At 37.0% G+C, this 20,417-nt stretch overlaps 1 protein-coding gene across 1 annotated transcript in view; it reads right to left on the reverse strand.

The window, feature by feature from the left end:
• Positions 1 to 1,719: 1,719 nt before the first annotated feature.
• Positions 1,720 to 20,417, reverse strand: part of LOC101699762 (cytochrome P450 3A9) — a 48,615-nt gene continuing 29,917 nt past the window's right edge. The window contains exons 8-13 of the mRNA XM_004840239.4: positions 14,294 to 14,421; positions 11,651 to 11,717; positions 8,555 to 8,715; positions 3,787 to 4,013; positions 3,284 to 3,446; positions 1,720 to 1,933 (exon numbers count right to left, since the gene is read on the reverse strand). Coding sequence (XP_004840296.2) covers positions 1,838 to 1,933; positions 3,284 to 3,446; positions 3,787 to 4,013; positions 8,555 to 8,715; positions 11,651 to 11,717; positions 14,294 to 14,421 — 842 coding nt within the window. The 3' untranslated portion in view covers positions 1,720 to 1,837. The remainder of the gene's footprint in view (positions 1,934 to 3,283; positions 3,447 to 3,786; positions 4,014 to 8,554; positions 8,716 to 11,650; positions 11,718 to 14,293; positions 14,422 to 20,417) is intronic.

The following is a 20,417-nucleotide window of genomic DNA, read 5'->3' on the forward strand; positions in this document are numbered from 1 at the left end:
TTTTCTATGTAGATGATCATTTCATCTACATATAGCAATTTTACTTTTACCTTGCCAATCCTATGCTAATTTTTTCTTTTTCTTGGCAGACTATTTTGACTTGAGCCTATGTTTCAAAGTTTAATGGAAAGATGAAGAGTATGCATATCTGCCCTTCTCACCTTAGGGAGAAAGCATTGTATCTTTTCCATTCATATAAGGCATTTTTGCTGAAGTATGGAGTACATGAAGACATGAGAAGGTTCAACCTTTCGTTGAGAAGGTTCTGTTCTACTGCTAGTCTCCTGATACCTTTTAGCATGAACAGCTGTAGAATTTAGTACAATACTTTTTCTGCAACTACTGACAGGATCGTATGGCTTTTTCCTTTCCTCTGTTAAAATGATGACTTATGGAGGTGGATCTCCGATGCTGAAACAACCCTGCCATCCCTATAATGAAACCACTTTCTACATACTGGCAGATCTGACTTCTAATTGTTTTGTTCAACAAATTTTTATCTGTGTTCATACTTTTTTCTTCTATTCTCTTTATCCAGTTTTAGTATTACCACAATGTTGATTTCCTAAAATGAGGGGAGAAGTGTTCCTTCTTTTTTCTGCTTTAAATGTTTGATATAATTCATCAGTTAAAATGTATATGAGCCTGGGTAGGTTTCCAAGCTAGGAATATACTTTCTTTAATAGGTGCTATTCAAATTTTATACTTTCTCCAGAGTCAGTTTCATTAATTTGTCTTCCAAGGTACTTCCTAGAAGTTGTCAAATGTATTTCAAAATGGATTTTTGTAATATTCTTTCTGTATCCTTTGAAATTCTGTAAAATCTGTGGTAATGTCCTCTAAATTTTGATATTGTAGTTTAAAAATGTATACTTGGTATTGTGTAATTGGAAGAAAATGTCTAAATTAGCAAATGTCTAGTAGTAGTAGGGGAAGTGAGAGGGATAGGGGAAAGGAAAGAAGGGAAAAGAAAAATATGAGAAAAGAAAAAAATGGAAACAAAGTCTTTGCAAATAGGGAAGGGTGAAGGGGGTGAAGGGAGGGCAGGGGAAGGGGAAAAATTAAGAACCAAGATACATCATGCAAAGGTACAAATTCCCAATGATGAATATAACTGTATTTTATATTCTAAAATGTATCAAGAAACTTAAAAGAAAAAACCAAAAACAACTATTGTACTCAGAAGGGTTGTTTAGTGTTAGAAAAAATATGTGCCTCAAATGTGGTATAAATGACATGAGTATACCTACCAAGGAACATGGGCAAAGTCACAGTACATTAACTCTGCCTATCTCTTTATAATCAAATTGTGTTTTATACAGTCCTCATGCATCCACTCATTTATGATGAACAAAAAAATGTTTTATATGATTCAGTTGTATGATCCTCCATAATTAGCAGAGAGTCATGTCATAGTTTTGTAGATGGATATTAATTCACTGCCTTAATAAAATTCTTAGTAAGAAATATTATAAAGGAAACATTTGATATACATTTCACCCCTAGTGTCATGAAGAAATTCTTATTTTCACTAAAACTTTTCAATTAAATTAGTGATGAATGTTTATTTCTGATCAGAAGTGTTTATCATGCTAAATGTGGGTAGGTACAGGTAGTCATGTGTCCCAGGGAGGGTGTCTACCTATTTCCCACTAATATGATAATACCCTACACACACAGTAAGCAAGCACAATGAAGGTCCAGAATCTCAATCACTCATCAAGTGCAGATTAAGTCCATTTTTTTCATTTCTAATTTTTTTTGACAAATCAATCACTAGTGTTCTATGACACAGCTTCCATGAAGAAGAGAACATAGCAGAAGATCATAGGAAAAATTAGGCTCCACTTAAGGTCTCCTCTCTTGACACTACTTTCAGAAGAATATCTTTCTCTGGCTGAAGAAGTGCTTGATCGTTAAATGTCATAGGGATCTGGAACAGTAAAACAAACATATGGGAAAATGATCGATATGGTACCACCAACAACAGTCCAAAGTGGAAAATGTACAGCAAAGATAGGAGTGATTTACAAATACACGAAAATTGTCTTAAGTATAATGTACCTTGAATCACTTATATTTGTATTTTCTAAGCTGTGTCAAGATTTGGAATAATGAAAACACTAATCCATCTGCTCATTTAAAAAATACATCATGAACACCTCTTCTGTACCAGATCTAAGACAAAATCATGTTAATTTTTAAACTTTATTTATATAACTTAAAGTAAATACCATTAGTTTTATAATTTACACCTTATCCTTAGACATTGTGGCAAACTATTTTTCGAAAACCACAAAAATTTAATTTTGGTGTTATTGAGACTTACAAGGGAAGCCTGAGCAGGTATTATACATTTCAACTATATGGACAGTTCTTCACTGCTAGAGTCTAGTCACTCTTGTCATTTGAAACCATGCAGTTTGATGATGGAAAGAGGCCTTCAGGGCAATTGTGCTTAGCTTTGTTTTCTGACATCTCCTCTTGGCTTTCAGTGATAGTATAAATGGGGAACTTTTGAGACCTATAATTTTGTAAGTAATTCTTTACCCAATTCTCATTTGTCATGTTCTTCAATTTTTGTGACTCTCCAACATAGTAACTGCTGATCTCAGTGTAAGGAGAGAAAGCAAATCCTCATGAAGTGTGCAAAGTATTACCCGAGAGCTAACAGCAAGTATCTACCTCATTCCAGGTATGCCAGAATGCCCAAATGCCTTAACCAAAGGGTTAAGGCCATTTATCTACACTTTCAGAGCAGCTACACAGCTTGCCTGAAGCCACACATAACATGAAAACCAGCTCTATTCTCCTCTGCCATGTAGAAACCCTACAGCCAGAGAGGAGTTGCATATCCAAATGTGCGAGTCCTGAAAATAGACCACTGTAACGAGGGAGCTTCTGTAAGCTGTGATAAGGAGAGCACCATTCAAATATGACAACATGAGCATTGCACTTTATAACTGTGCACAACATGTGCCATCTGCAGATGACTTACAGTTGAATTTAAGCATTCCTCAAGTGCAAAGAGACCACATATAATCATACCATGCCACCCCGCAGAGAGTTTAGAAGATACTTTACATTTTGTCTTCATAAAGTCACATATTTAAAACTGCAAAATCAAGGGACCCTAAAATTGTATAGATGGCCCAAAAGAGATTTTTGGTCACAGAAAAAAGGAATAAAGAATGAGCAAGCATATACTTTTATTTAAATAGTACCTTGGGTGTATTAAAAAATCTTTGGTAAATCATTATTTGTACAGAAAGATTTGTCTCACCTGTGTTTCCTTACATGTTTGGAAGGAGAAGTTTTGCAAGACTCTGATGATAGCAAGTTTCATGGTCATGAAAGCAAACCTCATGCCAATGCAGTTCCTGGGTCCAGCCCCAAAAGGCATGTATATGTAAGGATTAATATTGTCCTTGTTCTTCTTACTGAACCTGGTTCCATAATAGTACATGAAAAAAGTTAATGAAGCGTAAATACCACAATATTTACTGTTTCAAGAATGTCAGAGACCTTCATCCCCAAGCAATTGAATAAAGAATGTTTTGTTGGTTGGACATAGAAAATCCATTGTGCTTTTGTTATGAGAGTTGCAAGCTACAGATCTTTTCTATTCACTTTCCCCTACAGGAGTTTTCAATCTTGTTGACATTAGTCTGTGCGAAAAAATTAATCTTTCAACACAAAAATGATGTTCCTGTCCAGTAAGAGACATTATAGCATACTCAGAACAGACTGCATCAGGGAGAATTTATTTTCCCAAGGGCCCTTTACCTTTCAGGGCGGAACTCTTCAGGCTCTTTCCAATATTTGGGATCTCGATGAAGGGCATAGGTTGGTATCAGCACTACTGACCCTTTGGGAATGACCACTCTATTGATTTCAACATCTTTCTTACAAGCCCTCTCAAGTCTTCCAGCAATTGGGTATAATCTGAGTGTTTCATTCACAACCATATCCAGATACTCCATCTGTACCAGGGCATCATAGGTGGCAGGTGTCTGGGAAGAAATAGATTTTCATGGATTATATTTTGGTATTATCTTTCAACTCAGGCTATGCAGTACCAGTAAAGTGTTAGGAAGCCCAAAGAATAACTCATGTTGGTGAAGGACCTTAATATTGACAAAACAGTTTAATAACTATCAATTTCTGTGACCTGCTTAATGGCCCACTCGGAAGTGTAGAGTATTTATGCATATGGGAGACCATTGGGAGATATCGCAGCCCAGACTCTGAAATTCTCAACATTAACATGTACTGCTTTTCGTTCTCATGTGAGGAAACATAAGAAACAGATTATGACAGTTACACTCAAGGAAAACTTACTAATGTCACTGTCATCTTTTAACAAAGAGGTTGCATGTGTATATTAAAGAAAAACAGAAGATATAAAAGACAAAATCCTTGTTTTGAGTTAAAATTACTGTATGGTTGCTTTTGATTATATTGAAAAAACCTGAGTAACACTATAGCATATAAGGATAGCATAGTTATCCTTTTCTTCACATGTAAAATTGACAGCACTATATCATCTATATAACTCTAAGTAATTTGGGGGGATAACTAGTACCTACTTTCCCAATGTAAAAAAAGGTCACAATTGGGTGCTTCCAGGGCACACAATTTCAGTTCTATTTTAAATTCTAAGGAGCACAGGACCCACACTCATCCCAATCTCTGTGGATAGACCAGTCTCATGTTTGGTGCTTCAGGAAGGACTTCACTGTGACCTGGGAAGAAGATGCTTTGTGGCCACCTCACTGCCTAATCAGCCATGTCAGCTCAAAGTCTTTTTGCTTCACAAAGTATCAGTTTAGGCAGAAATGTGAAAAAGCATGGGAACTATGTGGCTATCAGTTGGTGTGACAAAAAGAGGCCTTATTTTATAGGTTAAGTGCTTGGGTCAGCAGTCAGACACCCTGGTTCAAAATTTAGATTTTACACTTCTAGCTCCATAAGTGATACAAGAGGATTTGTGTACAGAGCTGAGTCAACCTGCCCATCCCAAATAAGTCCACCCTCACTCAGCCTGCAGCCAGGCCAAACTATGTCCAACAGTATCAGTAGAGTCAACTAATCAGGCACTTGACTGAAAATGCCCATAACTCTAGAGATGTTGTGGATGTTTCCTATTAGATATTATTATTATAACAGATAATGAGTACAACAGAATTGAAACACTTTAATGAAGAGCTTTTATTTCTATGAATAGCATCCAAGACATATATTTTCTTCTGCATTTCTCTCTGCATATTACCTATTAATAGAGCTGAAGAAAATCAATGCACAAAAATTTGGGAACAAATATCCTGGAAAGTGATTGTTTTGCCTTGTATCTAGATGTGCTCTCTGAAAAAACCCTTTGGCACTGACAGATGGGACTTTCAGAAACTGGCTGCATCCAGGGTATATAATACTGGAATTAAGAGTGTGTGCTTCTAAATTAGTTCACTGAGTGTTTTAGCATAGTTCTGGGTATGGATAATAGAAAGGCCCAGACTGGGTGTGTGTGGCACCAACCAAAAAGCTTGTAGCCTGGATGGATAAAAGAGAAAGGAAGGTTTGCTTCTGCTGCCGGTGCTCACTGCCTTCTGCCTACCCTGCCATTGACTGTTTTTCCTCTGCCATGACGCTCTGCTGTACCAACCTGCCTTGGAGCCAGCTGGTTATGAACTGAAATCTCTACAAACTTTGGGCTGAAATAAACCTTTCACCCTTTAATTTGTGAATGTTAGATATTTTTTCACATCAATAAGAAAGTAGTCAAGACAGATTTTGGTTCTAGAAAAGCGTGGTCTTCCCTGTGGAACTACCTGGCTGTGTGGTTCAGAAGCCTTTGGTACTGGCTTGCAGGAGGAGTACAGAAAGGTTTAGAGATACTGGCTGAAGAAGCAGCCTTGGGTGCTGTGAGGCAGTCTTGATGGGAGATTCTGGTCAGTGCTTGGAAGACGAGAATGCTGACTGCATGAAGCTAGATAAAACCTGGGCTCTAATGGTTTCATTTGGGGAGGACTCCCTTGGCAACTGGAGTCCAGATCATGTGTGTTGGGTCCTGACTAAAAATTTGTCTGCATTTTGCTCTTGTTCAGACTTTGCCTGAGACTCATATTAAGTGGGACAGACTAATGAATCTGGCAAAAAATTTCTAGGTGATCTAATGTGAAGGCATGTCCACTGTTGGAGACTTTTAGTCAGGTCTATGCTGATAATCAAGAACAAAGGGCTCAGCAGAATGATTTTAAAAGTTTTGCATTTGGCCAGAGAAGAAACTCCAGAAAACTGCAAAGATGTAGCAGAGAAGAAATTTGTTGCTGAAATGATTGACATTTAAAAGTCAAGTACTTCGGCACTCGGCAATAGTAAAGTAGTAGGGGAAGTGAGAGGGGTAGGGGAAAGGAAAGAAGGGAAAGGAAAAATGATGAGAAATGGAAAAAATGGAAATAAAGTCTTTGTAAATAGGGAAGGGTGGAGGGTGTGAAGGGAGGGCTAGGAATGGGGAAAAAATAAGAACCAAAATGCATTATGTAAAGGTACAATTCCCAATGAGAAATGTAATTGTGTTGTATACCTACAATGTACCAATAAAACAATTTAATAATAAAAAAGAAAAGATGGCCTAAGGACATCACAAGAACCAGCAGGACTCCACTGTTTTCAGCCTTATAATTTTAAAGGTGGAAGACTTTGTTTTAGAAGAGAGCCCCAAAGCATCATGTTTTAGAATGGCAGCAGACCTTGGGATCGTGCACATGGTGCTGGTTGTAGGTGCATACAGAATGCAAGAGTTGTGGAGTCAGGAAGGCTTCCACCCAGGTTTCAGAAGATGGCCTAGGAGGCCAAGCTGTATACTACTGAGAGGGCAGTGTGTGAAGCTGTGAATGTGAAACTGAAGGTTCAGTGGACACCCCAGAAGATTTGAGATGGCAGGAATGTGGATCATCTGAGGAGAACCACAAGGAGTGAGCAAGGCTGGCTCAAGACAGAAGGGACAAGAGTTACAACCACCAGCAATACCATAGGGCCATAAGGCCTTTGAAGTTCAGATCTTGCCACAGATTGCATTGGATGCTAGACATGGAATTACAGGATTTAATGTTTGCCCTGCTGGATTTTGGACTTCCTTTTATTACGTCTGGTGGGTCTGGGATCTAGGGGCCACCAGACTCACCCTTGCCAGCAGGCCTGTCTTTTTCTGTGACATAGAAAGAGGAAGAGCAGTCAGAGAAGACCAGTGCAAAGTGAAAATACTTTTATTGTAGGAAGTGGTACAAAGGCATGCTGGTGAAGGAGTAGGGGTGCTCAGAGGTGAGTCACCACTGATTCTGGCACTGCGATCCTGTTTTGTGGGGTAGAAGTCCTGTCTCCACTGCCCTGAGGGTTGACACTTGATTGACTGGATATTGAGCTTGTTGCTAGGGGTTTGGTCTTGTGGGCTAACAGGGGAATTTGTGTAAGCATGGAAGCTACACTAGGAGGGACAGTTTTGCCTGCACAGATGCAGGTGTCAAAATGACAAGCTGTCAGCTTCAGACCACAAACCTGCTTGAAAACAGCTTGCTACTCATAGTCACACAGTGCCTGCATTTTCCACCTTTAAAAAGGGCACGGGGGGCCAGGGATTTAGCTCAGTGTTTTCTCCACCTGGTGTGCGGGCACAAGGACCAGAGTTCGATCCTCGGCACCAAAAAAAAAAAAAAAAAAAAAAAAAAAATGGGCATGGGTATGTCCCTGCCTTTTGGTCTCATTTTTTTTCTATCCCCCTATGTAGCTCTCAGACTTATTTTTTTTGCAGTACCAGGGATTGAACTCAGGACCTTGCACTTGTGAGGAAGGCATTGGAACCCCTGAGATAAATCCCAGGCCTACTCTATCCCCCTATTTAGAATGGGAGTATTTATCTTGTACCATTGGATATTAAAAGTGTTTGACTTTCTTTTCTTTTGCAGAGGGGCTTCCAGGTAAGAACTTGACTTAAATCTCAGAGGAGACTTTGGACTTGGACTTTTCAGCAATGCTGAGACTATTAGGGCATCGGTAACTTTTAGAGATGGACTAAATGGGTTTTGCGGTAGGAATGTGCATTGGGGTCCGGGAGAGGAGTATTATGGCTTGTATCTAGATGTTCTGCCAAAGCCTCCTGCACTGATAAGTGGGACTTTTTGGAGCTGACTGGGTCTAGGTTATGTGCTGCTGGGATTAAGGGTGTGTATAATTGGAAAGCCCACTCTAGGTCTCACTGTCACCATCCAAAAGGCTTGTGGGAAAAGAGGCTTGCTGTTGCTATTGCTCACTGCTTCCCTCCTACCCTGCTGTGGACTGTTTCTCCTCTGCCATGTCCCTCTGCCAGGCCGCCTTGCCATGGGGTCAGCTGACTATGACCTGGAAACTTTACAAATTGTGAGCTGAAATAAACCTTTTATCCTTTAACTTGTGGTGGTTGAGTATTTTTTGTCTCAGCAATGAGAAAGTAATCAAGACAGTGATTTATTATTGTTAACAGTTCAATGCTTCCCTCCCTCTCTAGGTACCATCCACTCACCTTATTGGACAAAACTGTATCAATCTCCTGCTGCAGTTTTTTCTGGACATCAAGATGAGTGGCCAATTCATACATAATGAAAGAAAGAGCACTGCTAGTGGTTTCATAGCCCGCAAAAATAAAGATAATTGATTGGGCCACGAGCTCCAGATCAGACAGGGCTAATGGGAGAGGAAATGCATTTTAGGGAAAGCCAATTAATGCATAACATCACAACTTAGATGAAGAAAATTCCAAATATAACTCACAAATACCAGGTAGAAAAATGAAAAAATAAATTAGCATCACACTGGGAGCGGCTTTCACTTTTTTTTATCTAACAGGGACTGAAAAGGAAGAATAATTTCAATTCACTTTATCAAGATCTACAGGACTCTTGGTCATTTCCTCCTCAATATGCCAACCTCACCAGTTACATAGCTGAGTAATTTCAAGTGGTACTATTTCTGTGTAATATACAAACTTTCAGTAGTGTCCCCCTTGGATAATCATAAAACTACTTTGAATGTGTAAAATTGCTGATAACATTTTCTCTCAGGAAAAAAGTAAGTTATCCTAGTTTAAAAAACAGCTGGAAATACTTTAAAGGATTTTCAATATTAAATAATCACTGTAGGGGGAATTAAAGGATCTTTCATCTAAACATGTTTGAGGGAACTTTAGGAACAATTTTGGGCATCAGTGAAACTGCTGGTGCTTGGTGTGTGGTCCACAGACACTCTTGACCAGCTGCAACTGGAAGCTGATTAGAAACACAGAATCCCAAGCCCACCCAAGATCTACCCCATTAAAATCTGAACTTTCATAAAATATGATGATTTGTATCTAAAACCTAGCTCAAATAATCTTTCAGAGGCATCAAGGACAAGAATGCCTGGCACATCACTCTTCAAAATAGGTGATATCAGCTTGTACAGAAAGTATACAGAAAGAAAACAGGTAGAACAGTGGTGACTGGCCCTAGTCTAATGAATGGCATTAGAGTAGCAAAAGAAACAGTGTTTGACTAGAAAGATATTGGGCATGAAATATGGGAAAAATTAGGGTATGTTGAGCTATTCATTATAACAATATTCAGTCGTGGCTCAGATATCATCTTCTTAGCACATGCCCCCTCTCTTGGCTCTACTTAATTTCACAACAGCCCTTGTGATAGATGTTGTTCTCCCTCTTGAATTTCTCCTGAGAGATGCTAAGAACAGTCAGGCATTGGTCTCCTTGATCAGGGAACGGATTAGGAAATGTACATACTCAAATCCTTGAAATAAACACTGTGCCTGCTCCAATCAAAAAATTCAGAATTAAACATAATACAAAATGAGAGCTTGAGAGATCTGCAGAGTTCTTCTTTAATAATATTGATAATAATTTTTGTAATGATACTGTAGAATATTCCACTAAAATGTCTTTCTTCCAGTCAGCATAAATTTAAAAAAAGGAATTGAAGTTGAATTATAAACTGAAAGTTGAGAACTCTCCTGCTCACTCTGTTAGGCACTAGTCCCACAAGAATATTTAAATTTTAATTAAAATGGAATACAATTTATACTTTAGTTCTTTAGTGTCACTTGCCACATATCAAATGTCCCACATGCATTGAGAAGTTACCATATTGAACAGTGAAACTATAGATTATTTCCTTCATGCAGAAAGCAATATTCAACTAGACAGATGATAATGAACATGTCAATGTATTTATAGACATAGATATATTTATGATATATTTACCCTGATGTGTGGGAATGAACTGCTAAATTCAGGAACTTTATCAGATGGCTGTCACATCATTGTAGCTTCAAACTGACCAAAATGAAATGATGTCACAGAAAACTGTTACAAATTAGGGAAATTTGGGGGTGACCTATATGTCACTGGATGGATATTGAACATAGATACATAAAATGTCTTTTTTTCTGTTTCATGTAGATACGTTTAACTTTCATAATTATATCCTTTAAAAAGATTCATAAGCAAAAATCCATAGGTGAATAATCACACCTAGGTCCCACCTTTTCCTTTCTAAAAGATTACTTTAAAAATGAATGGTGAAAAGGAAAACAGTTAGAAAGGACTCAGAAGCCATATTAAAAGGACTTCAATAAGTAGATAAACCTGACAGAATTTCAGCATCAAAATAAATAGCAATGGAAAGAAATAAGTTTATTTTACAGATTATTCAAACAAAAGAAAGAGATTGACAAAAATAGGAAAGAAGACAGAAGGAATGGAAACAAAAGAGTGTGGAGGAGAGGGAAGGGAGAGAGAAGGGGCAAGGTGGGAGGAGGGAATGAAAGAGGAGAAAAGGAACTGGGAGGAGAAGGGGGAGGCAGGATAGAAAAGACAAGGAAAGAAATGGAAGGGAAGGGAAGAGGAGCGGAGGCAAGAAGGGAGGAAAAAAGACAGAAAGAAGAAAGGAAGGAAGGAAGAGGGAAGAATGGAAGGAAGGAGGGAAGTAGAGAGACAGACAGGCATGCTGATTCTTACATTGAAAAATTGACTATAAATATGTAAGAAAATGTGGAGTTAGAAATTAATAATTTTGTAACAGTCATAGCAATAACGGTTTCCCTCAAAAACCATCCACAGATGATAAGGCTGGTAGATGAAAATACAAAGAAGAAGGTACTAGTACAATTCCAAAGGTTTTCCTCAAAAGGTGCTTAATAATTACCAGAGGAAAATTAAACACTTTACAGCAGATTAAGCTAACCAACATGTCCACCATGTATTCACAGGCAACATCACCATGGTTCAGAGATTATCCCTTCTTGTTAGATGTATCGGTGCAAATTTCCCAATAGTGATTCTGCAGTTGGTCTGGAGGTAGCTGATAACCAGTATATGTTCTGATATGATCCAAGACCACTGATGATATCCAGACATAAAATGCTTGTGTACATTGACTTCAATATTCGAACATCACTGTACATGCTCCTGGAATGTGCCTCTGACTACTATGTATAATATTCATTCAATTGTGTCTTTCTGCAATGGTCCAGAAACTTTTTGCTGTTTGGAAATTCTCTTGTACATCTCTAGAACAACCCCCATTCTCATGGATTCCCCAGCATTAGACTTTGGGGCATTGTTAGTTACCTTTATGAGACACTGTGCCTTTGGATTTCTGAGAGTTCATCATCAACTGAAGAAAATCCACTCGGTGCTAGAAACAGAAACGAAACTTCAAAACCAGAAGATCAATCATAAACTAAGAAGTAAGTCAGTAAAATACAGTATATAACTTCCTTCTGAGAATAAGAAATTTTTGTTGAGGTTGCCTGGGTGACTGGTGAAAAAAATTGATCTACAAGCTTTCGAGAACAGGATTTTTCTCTGAGTGAAACCAGACATTGTGTCCAATAGCTTTCAGTCTTTGAACTTCCCAATCCTGACTTGTCTACTTCCTGAACACAGAGTCCTGGTCAGAGAGTGGCAGCTCCTTCTCCTGTCACATCTGCTTGGTCAGGATGAAGTCCTGGATGTTAATCTTTTGTTCCCCTGCCTTAATTCTTAACCAATGGCCCATAGATTAATCTGCCATTTCCAGAGCTCATCTGCAGGTTTTAGGGACTCATCTTGAAATAGACCACCACCCTGGAATGCAATGCAATTTTTAGTGATACCCAGTCATATCTCTCTGAATGAAGACATCCCTATGATTGTGTATAGCCCACTTGAAGCAAAGCCATGAAACCTGGAGAGGTCCCATGACCACTCAAGGTCACGATGGGCTCAAATTTAACAGAGAACAAACTGAATCTGGTAGCCTCAATGTACCTTTCATTACAGAACATGAAACATAAAATGATTCTTTGTGAATATAAGATCTGAAGGTAAAGTGCCTGGAAAATGAAGGTATAAATAGAATTTTTCTTCACTGGAGGAATAGAATACGATAAAGATTTGTTGTTATTCCTTAATTTACTTTTAACAGATACAGATAAACATGAAAATTGTGGTTATTCATGGGGGATCATGTGTTTTGATATGTGTACACTGCATAATGTTTAAATCAGGTTAAAATACCTATCTCCTCAAATACTCATAGTTTATGGTGAAAACTGTCAAAATCCTTTCTTCTGACTATTAAAAATATGTAGTAGACTATATTTATCTATAGCCAACCTGCTGTACAATAGCACATGAGAACTTCAGGCTCTTAACTAACCTAACTTGGTTCTCACAGATTTTTGACCCTCCCTCAATTCTTCCTGTCCTCTGGTGACCACCACTCTACCTTCAACTTCTTAGATCAATGTTTCTTTTTCTTTTTAGTACCAGGAATTGAACTCAGGACCTTGCACATGCCAGGCAGATGCAGAGCCAGGGAGCTAAATCCCTGGCCTGAGATCAACAATTCTTTGATTCCACATATGAATGAGAGGAAGGAGTACTTGTCTTTTTTTTTTTTTTTTTTGGTACAAGGGATTGAACTTTAGATCTTGCACTTGCGATGCAGGTGGCTGAAGCACTGAGTTGAATCCCTGGCCCAGTACTTGTCTTTTTGTGGGTGGCTTAATTCACTTAACACAACAATCTCCTGTTCCATCCATGTTGCAAGTGACAGGATTTCACTCTTTTTAATAGCTGAATAGTATATCATTTTGTATAGGTAGCACAATTCTTTTATCCATTCATGAACTGATGTATACTTCAGTCATTTCTATTTCTTGGCTATTGTGAACATTGCTGTAATGATGCATGGCAATACAGCATGCAATGCCAATAATATATGCAATTATTATGTATCAATAAAAACTTTTAAAAATAGTGATGCTGTGAACATGGGAGTGAAAATATCTTTTCAATGTACTGCTTGCACTTCCTTTGAATATATATCATATACCAGATTGCTAGAATACATGGTAGTTATATCTTTAATAATTTAAAAAATCTGTGTATCATTTTGTGTAATGACTCTTCTAATTTACCTTTCCTCCAACAGTGTGCAAGGTTTCTTTTTTCTGGAATTTTGTAAAGATTTTATCTCAACAGTATGCATGCCATGATAAACTAATTGTCATGCCTACCATTTAATTTTAAATGTTTTCTCTTTGACTCACTCTGCACTCTCCCTAAAATGGGAGAGCTATTTTTCTCTTAGAGTTTTCCATCTAACTTTAATTTTTATTTTTTTATTACTACATGTTTGCAGTACCTACAGTTTGCAATTATCTTGGAGAATGCGTACATGTACATAATAAAGCTTGATTCAGTTTTAGTTCCTACCTTCTCCATCTTCTAAATCCCTTTTCCTCACTTTTGTTCTTACTGATATTATTAATCTTATCTTACATTTATGATATATAATGTTTACCGTCATTTAGTTTATTAGGTTCCTGTATATGGCATAAGGTAATACAGAAAATTACAGAAGTCATATGTACAAGCTAGGCATGGTGGTGAACATTTGTAAACCCAGAACTTTGGGAGGGTGAGGTAGGAGGGGTTGCACATTTGAAGTGAGCCTGAGACAGTTAGTGTTTTGGTGGAATTCTTCTCATAATAAAGAATAAAGGTGTGCTGGAGATGCATGAGAGAAAAGGAGGGAGGGAGAGAGAGGGAGAGAAAGAGAGAAGAGAGAGAGAATCAGAAGGAAAGAGAATCAGAAGGAAGGAAGGAATGAGAGAGAGTGGGAGAAAGGGAAGGAAGGGAAGAAAGAAATGAGAAATCATATGGATGCAGTCCATGAATTTATCCACAAGTGAACACTCACATGTAACTACCACCAGATTTTACCTTTTGTTTCTCTTTGAGGCGACTTTCTTTAATCCCTTCAATTGATATTTTAAAAAAATTTATGACATCTCTTGGAAACACGGAGATATTTAATGCCTCCAACACTGGTGTAAGGAATGGAAAAAATACTGTAGGAGAAAGACAAAAAGGAAACAACGAAAATCCAAAATTTATGTGGAACAATTACAGTTGTACACCACTCTGGTTATTAAGTTATCAGAGTTCTCATGTGGAGCTATTCCTTCTGACACTTTCTTTTGGCTTCAGGCTACTGCATGAGCAAGGTCACATCGCAGAGGGCCACCACCATAGCAGTGTCATCAGTGGCTGCATCTGCACTGATCAGAGGAGGAGGATTGAACACTGACATCTTCTCGTTTGTGGCAGATTAGAACAGTCACTTTGCACAGATCAGGCTTTAGTCAAGTGCTGTAACTAATCATACTGTTCAAGTACAGTAGAAATAATGCAGGAAAAGTTTCTCAACTAGCATACAATGAAAACAGATATAAATAATTGGAAAGTTCACAAATATATGAAATTAAATACACACATATATAATCAGTGGATCAAAGAAAAATAAAAAAGATGGTTACAAACTGGTTGAGATTAAAAAATGGAGAATAAAATGTGTATGATGAATGAAAAGCCGAACCCAGAGGGAAAGTTATAGCTGTTGAGTAATAGAGATCTCCAATTAATAATCAAACCTAATACCATAGATCACTAAAGAAAAAAGAGCAAATGAACCTAAGCAAAGAGAAGGAAGAAAATATTAAAAACCACAATGGAATCTGATGAAATAAAAAATAAAATACAACTGAGGAAATTAAAAAAACTAATATTATTTTTAAAATATCAACCAAATTGGCAAAATGTTATCTATACTCACCCAGAATTAAAAAGAAATGACTGAAATTACTAGCATTCAAAGTCAGAGCAGAAATAAACTGATTAAACTGTTTGTAGGATGTTTTTTCCATTGGGTTTCTGGGATCTTGACTATTATATGTCTAGATGCAGATTTTTTTTGATCATTTCTAGTTGGAGTTCTATATGCCTCACTTATCTGTATGTCCAATTCTCTACCTCTGTCTCGGAAGTTTTCCACTATTACTTCTGTGAAGTTATTTTTTATGTCAATTGTGCTTTCTCCTGTGTTTTCATGGACTCCTATCAGTCTTATGTTATTCTTCTTTGCATCGTCTAGCAGTTGTTGGATTGATTTCTCGTGGTCCCTTACTATTTTTAAGAAATCTCTATTTTTATGGTCTCTAACTGCGATCCTGTCTTCTATATCTGATATGCTATCTTCAGATTCCCTTAATCTGCTGTGGATACTTTTTGGAGTATTTGAGTTTTTGATCTCCTGAATATCTGTTTGAATCTGTTTCATGGATTCCATTTTTTTCTCATATTCTTTCTTATGTTGGGCGATCATGGTTTCCATTTCTTTCTTATGCTGGGTATTCATGGCTTCCAGCATGTTTCTGAGCTCACCTATTTTTTTTATCTGTTTCTGTCCTAGATCTTCTAATCATGTCTTTCTCTCTGCTCACCATTTCTAAGGATATCTGGGAGATTATTTCTGCTTTGAATTTTTCTAGAGCCTCATTCATATGTTTTGTTACTTCCTGTACTATCAGTGCAGGGTAAGATCAAAGTGGATTAAAGATATAAATATTAAGACAGAAACACTAAACTTGCTGGAAGATAAGTTAGGTAGAACTCTTGAAGACATTGGGATAGGAAAAGACTTCATGAACAAAACCTCAGCAGCATGGAAACTAGCAAAAAGAATCAACAACTGGGATCTCATTTTATTAAAAAGCTTCTGCACTGCAAAAGATACCACCAACAGAGCTAAGAGACAACCCACAATATGGGAAAAAAATTTTAGCAGCTGTACCTCAGACAAAGGACTACTATCTAGAATATATAAAGAATTGAAAAAAATCAGACCCCCCCAAATTCAAAGACTCAATTCAAAAATGGGCATCTGAAATGAACAGACATTTCTCAGACAAGGAAGTAAAAGCAGCAAACAAATATATCAAAAAATGTTCTACATCACTCGTCATTCGAGAGATGCAGATGAAAACAACACTGAGATTCCACCTCACCCCAGAAAGAATGGCTGCTATCAAGAAATCAACAAATAACAAATGCTGGCGGGGTTGTGGGGAGAAAGGAACCCTTCTCCATTGCTGGTGGGAGTGCAGACTGGTGCAACCACTGTGGAAGTCAGTATGGAGATACCTCAAAGAACTAGGACTAGAGGTCCCATTTGACTCAGCTATTCCCCTGCTGGGTATCTTCCCAAAAGAATAAAAGAATCATACCACAGTGATATATGTGCACCCATGTTGATAGTGGCACAGTTTGTAATAGCTAAAGTTTGGAAGCAGCCCAAGTGCACATCAACTGGAAACTGGATAAAGAAAATGTGGTTTTTTAATAAAATGGAGTACTACTCAGCCATAAAGAATGAAAAACTGGAGTCATTTATAGCTAAATTAATGCATATTGAGGCCATAATTTTAAGTGAATGAAATAGGACATACATGTGTAAATATCGAATAGTTTCTCTAGTGTGAGAAACTGATAGTGTAAACAAGGGTTAAAATGATTAAAATGAATAATTGATAATTTGAAATAGGAAAAAAGGTCCAAAGACGAAGAAGTGAAGGGAGGGGAAGGGGAAAGGAAAAGAGGGAAAGGAAAAACTATGAGAAAAGAAAAAAAAAGGGAAATGAATCTATGTAAATAGGGAAGTGGGGAGGGGATGAAGGGCGCACAGGTAATGAGGAAAAAAATAAAAAGAACCAAGATACATCATGTACAGGTACAAACACCCAATGATAAGTGTAAATGAATTGTATACCTAAAATGTACCAATAAAAGAACTAAAAACAAAAAACTGATTAAAAATTAATGCATCTTGAGACCATAATGTTAAATGAAATAAATCAGATGCTGAAGCTTAAGTATTTCATTTTCTTTTATATGAGAAATCCAAAATATCAATAAAGAGCAAAATTAATAATAGGTAATAGGAAATAGAAAAATAGATCTTTTTCAAATGAAAAAGGAATCAAGAGATGAGGGAGAAAGGGGGAGATAAGGGACAAAAATAATTGAAATTATTATGCACATGTATCAACTCCCCACAAGAAATGTAATCAGTATGTACTACAAACATATGCTAACAAAAAACAAAAATTGAAGAGAGAAAATTCTATGAATTCAAAAACTAGAGTGAAATATAAAGAAGTTCTATTAACAATTGTATTATTAGAACAATGATATAAATAATGTAATAGATTAAATGAACAAAATATGTAAAAACATTTTATAGAAACTGACTAAAAAAGAAATGATTGTACCCCATGTATAGACTTAAAACATGCAATGAGGCAGAATTAAAAATCAAGAACTGTGGTGGGTTAACTAATGGTCAACTTCAAATCCCCAGCTAAACTGAATCAGCATGGTTGGGCATGGAAGACCCACTTGAGGATTGTTGCCAATGGCATAAAAAGAGAGCTGGAGAGGAGGACTGTGAGCTATTGGTTTTCTAGGAGAAGCTTGTTGTGCTGGTTTTCCTAATGCAAACTTGGCTGTTCTCATTGGGGGAGAAGCTGAGGTCCTCTCTGTCTCTGGGAATGGCTGTTGTTCTCGTCAGGGGAGCCCTGATCTTCACAATAAGCATCACTTCTTGGCTCCAATGTAGATCCCTCAGACTGGTGGCACAAATCCTTCACCCACCAGTGCAGGTTTTCTGGCTTCCACCACTGGCTTTTGGGCCTTCCATCGCAGATCCTCAATATGGACAAGTGTGAGACATGGTCACGGGCCTAGACCACTTGCTGGACTCATAGGGGACATTGCCTTGGACTTTAGGTCTTCAGCTGGACTTGTGTGGGAAATTGCTGTGGGATACAGGCCTTTGGCTGGATTCTTTGGTTCTCTAGTGTACAGTTACATCTCTTGTACTCCTCTTCATTTGGTTTTTAACTTTTCCTTGCAAATGCTGACAACAACAAGAACCATCTACAAAGAAAACCTCAGACACAGGTGGTTTCAATGCTGCACTTTAACAAATATTTAAAGAAGAACTAACAGAAATTATTCAGGAACATGTCCAAAATACAAGAGAGAATACTTCCCCAAAATTTTCATAAGTCAGTGTTGCCCCAAACTTAGGAGCAAAGATACCACAGGAAAAGAAACCTAAAAATTAATATATCTTATATTTCTGGAGGAAAACCCTCAACAAAATATTGTCATATTGAATTCACCAAAATATAAAAATGATTATATACCATAACTAGGTAGTATATACCATAGAATTAATACATTGTATGGAAAACATGGAAAAACACTTTGAGAAAAAGCAACTTTTGGTTTTTCAAAAAAAACCAAACAGGTCTGGGGATAGAGGAGAAAGGAGGGGAGAGGGAAGTAAACAAGATAGAGATGCAATATGTATATTACCAGTTCACCATGATGAATATGTTATGTTTCATAAATATACACTGTTAAAAAAGAAAAAGTCAATAAGTTAGGAATAGAAGAATTTCCTCAACCTGATAAAGAGCATCCATCAGAAATTTATACCTAATATGATAGTAATACCTTAGTATCTTCCTCCAAGATAAGTTAAAATACAAGGATACTCTCTCACACTTTTTAGTCCATATTACAAGTACTAATATATTCAGCTATATTTCAGAATATAAGATTAATATATAAAAATAAGCCATATTTCTATACACTGTAAAGAACAGTTCAAAAGCAAACAAATCCACAATATCAAAAGTAACATACTCAGCAATGAATTTGAAATAAGTGATATACACTAAAATATACAAAATGTTGAAATTAAAGAGGATAGAAATGAATATGCAAAACATTCTATTTTTATTACTAAAAGGTCAACACTCTTTTTTTGGCAGGGGGGGATACTGGGGATCGAACTTGGGTCCTTGCGCTTGTGCAGCATGTGGCGAAACCACTGAGCTAAATCCCCAGCCCTCAACACTCTTAAAATTCACCTGTAGATTTAATGTATTCTGTGCTAGAGTTTTCCCTGGCTTCTTTGTACAAAAGGACAACTTAATTTTTAAAATTGTATGGAACTTTAAGTAGCCCCAAAATATTAAGGCAAACATTGGCCCCAAATGTTTTTAGTCATTTCAAGAGGTTCAAATGATATTGAAAATGAAGAATGAAGTTGTAAGATTCATGCTTTCCAATATCAAAACTTGCTACAAAGCTACAAAAATGAAGGCAATATGGTACTGACACAAGTAGATAATTAGTTAAATTAGATAAATTAAATAGAATTTAGAGTCCAGATATAAACATATGTGCATATGATATGTTGGATTTTCAGGAAGGCATCATAACAATTGATTTGGAGAGGGTGTTCTTTTTTAAAAAAAGGTGCTTGGACAACTGGATAATCCCATGGAAAAGAATATACCTGCCCCTTTCTTCAACTGTGTACAAAACCTAACGCAAAATAAACAAAACATATAAAAATATAAGATATAAAGTTATACAACTCTTAGAAAAAAATCACGGCAATAAGCTTTCATAGTCTCATATTTGGCATCACATTTGGCAGCAGATTCTAAGATTTTAAACTCAAAGCAAAAGCAGTAAAGAAAAATATGTAAATTTTACTGCCTCAAAATTTAAAAATTTAGGGTTGGCAATTTAGCTGAGTGGTTTCTCTGCCTGCTGTGCAAGTGAAAGGACCTGAGTTCGATCCCTGGTACCAAAAACAAAACAAAATAAAAATTTAAAAATTTTACTGCAAAACATGTGATCAGGCTGGGGATTTAGCTCAGTGGTTCCGGCGCCTGCCTTGCAAGCTCAAGGTCCCAAATTCGATCCCCGGAAACAGAACAAAAACCCCCCAAAAAAACCAACATGTGATCAGAAAGGGAAATAAGATCTATGAATAGGAGAAAAAATTTGCAAATGATATATCTGTCCATGATGTTTTATCCAGAGTATATAAAGAAATCTTACAATTCAAACACAAAAATAATTCAGTGATTAGAAGGCAAAGAATTTAAGGAGACATAGCTCTGCCCCAGAAACTTCTTCATAG

Source organism: Heterocephalus glaber, unplaced genomic scaffold, assembly GCF_053883595.1.
Source record: "Heterocephalus glaber isolate CG9 unplaced genomic scaffold, H.glaber_assembly_v1.0 deba00001610, whole genome shotgun sequence".
NCBI classification, from domain to species: Eukaryota; Metazoa; Chordata; class Mammalia; order Rodentia; family Bathyergidae; genus Heterocephalus; species Heterocephalus glaber.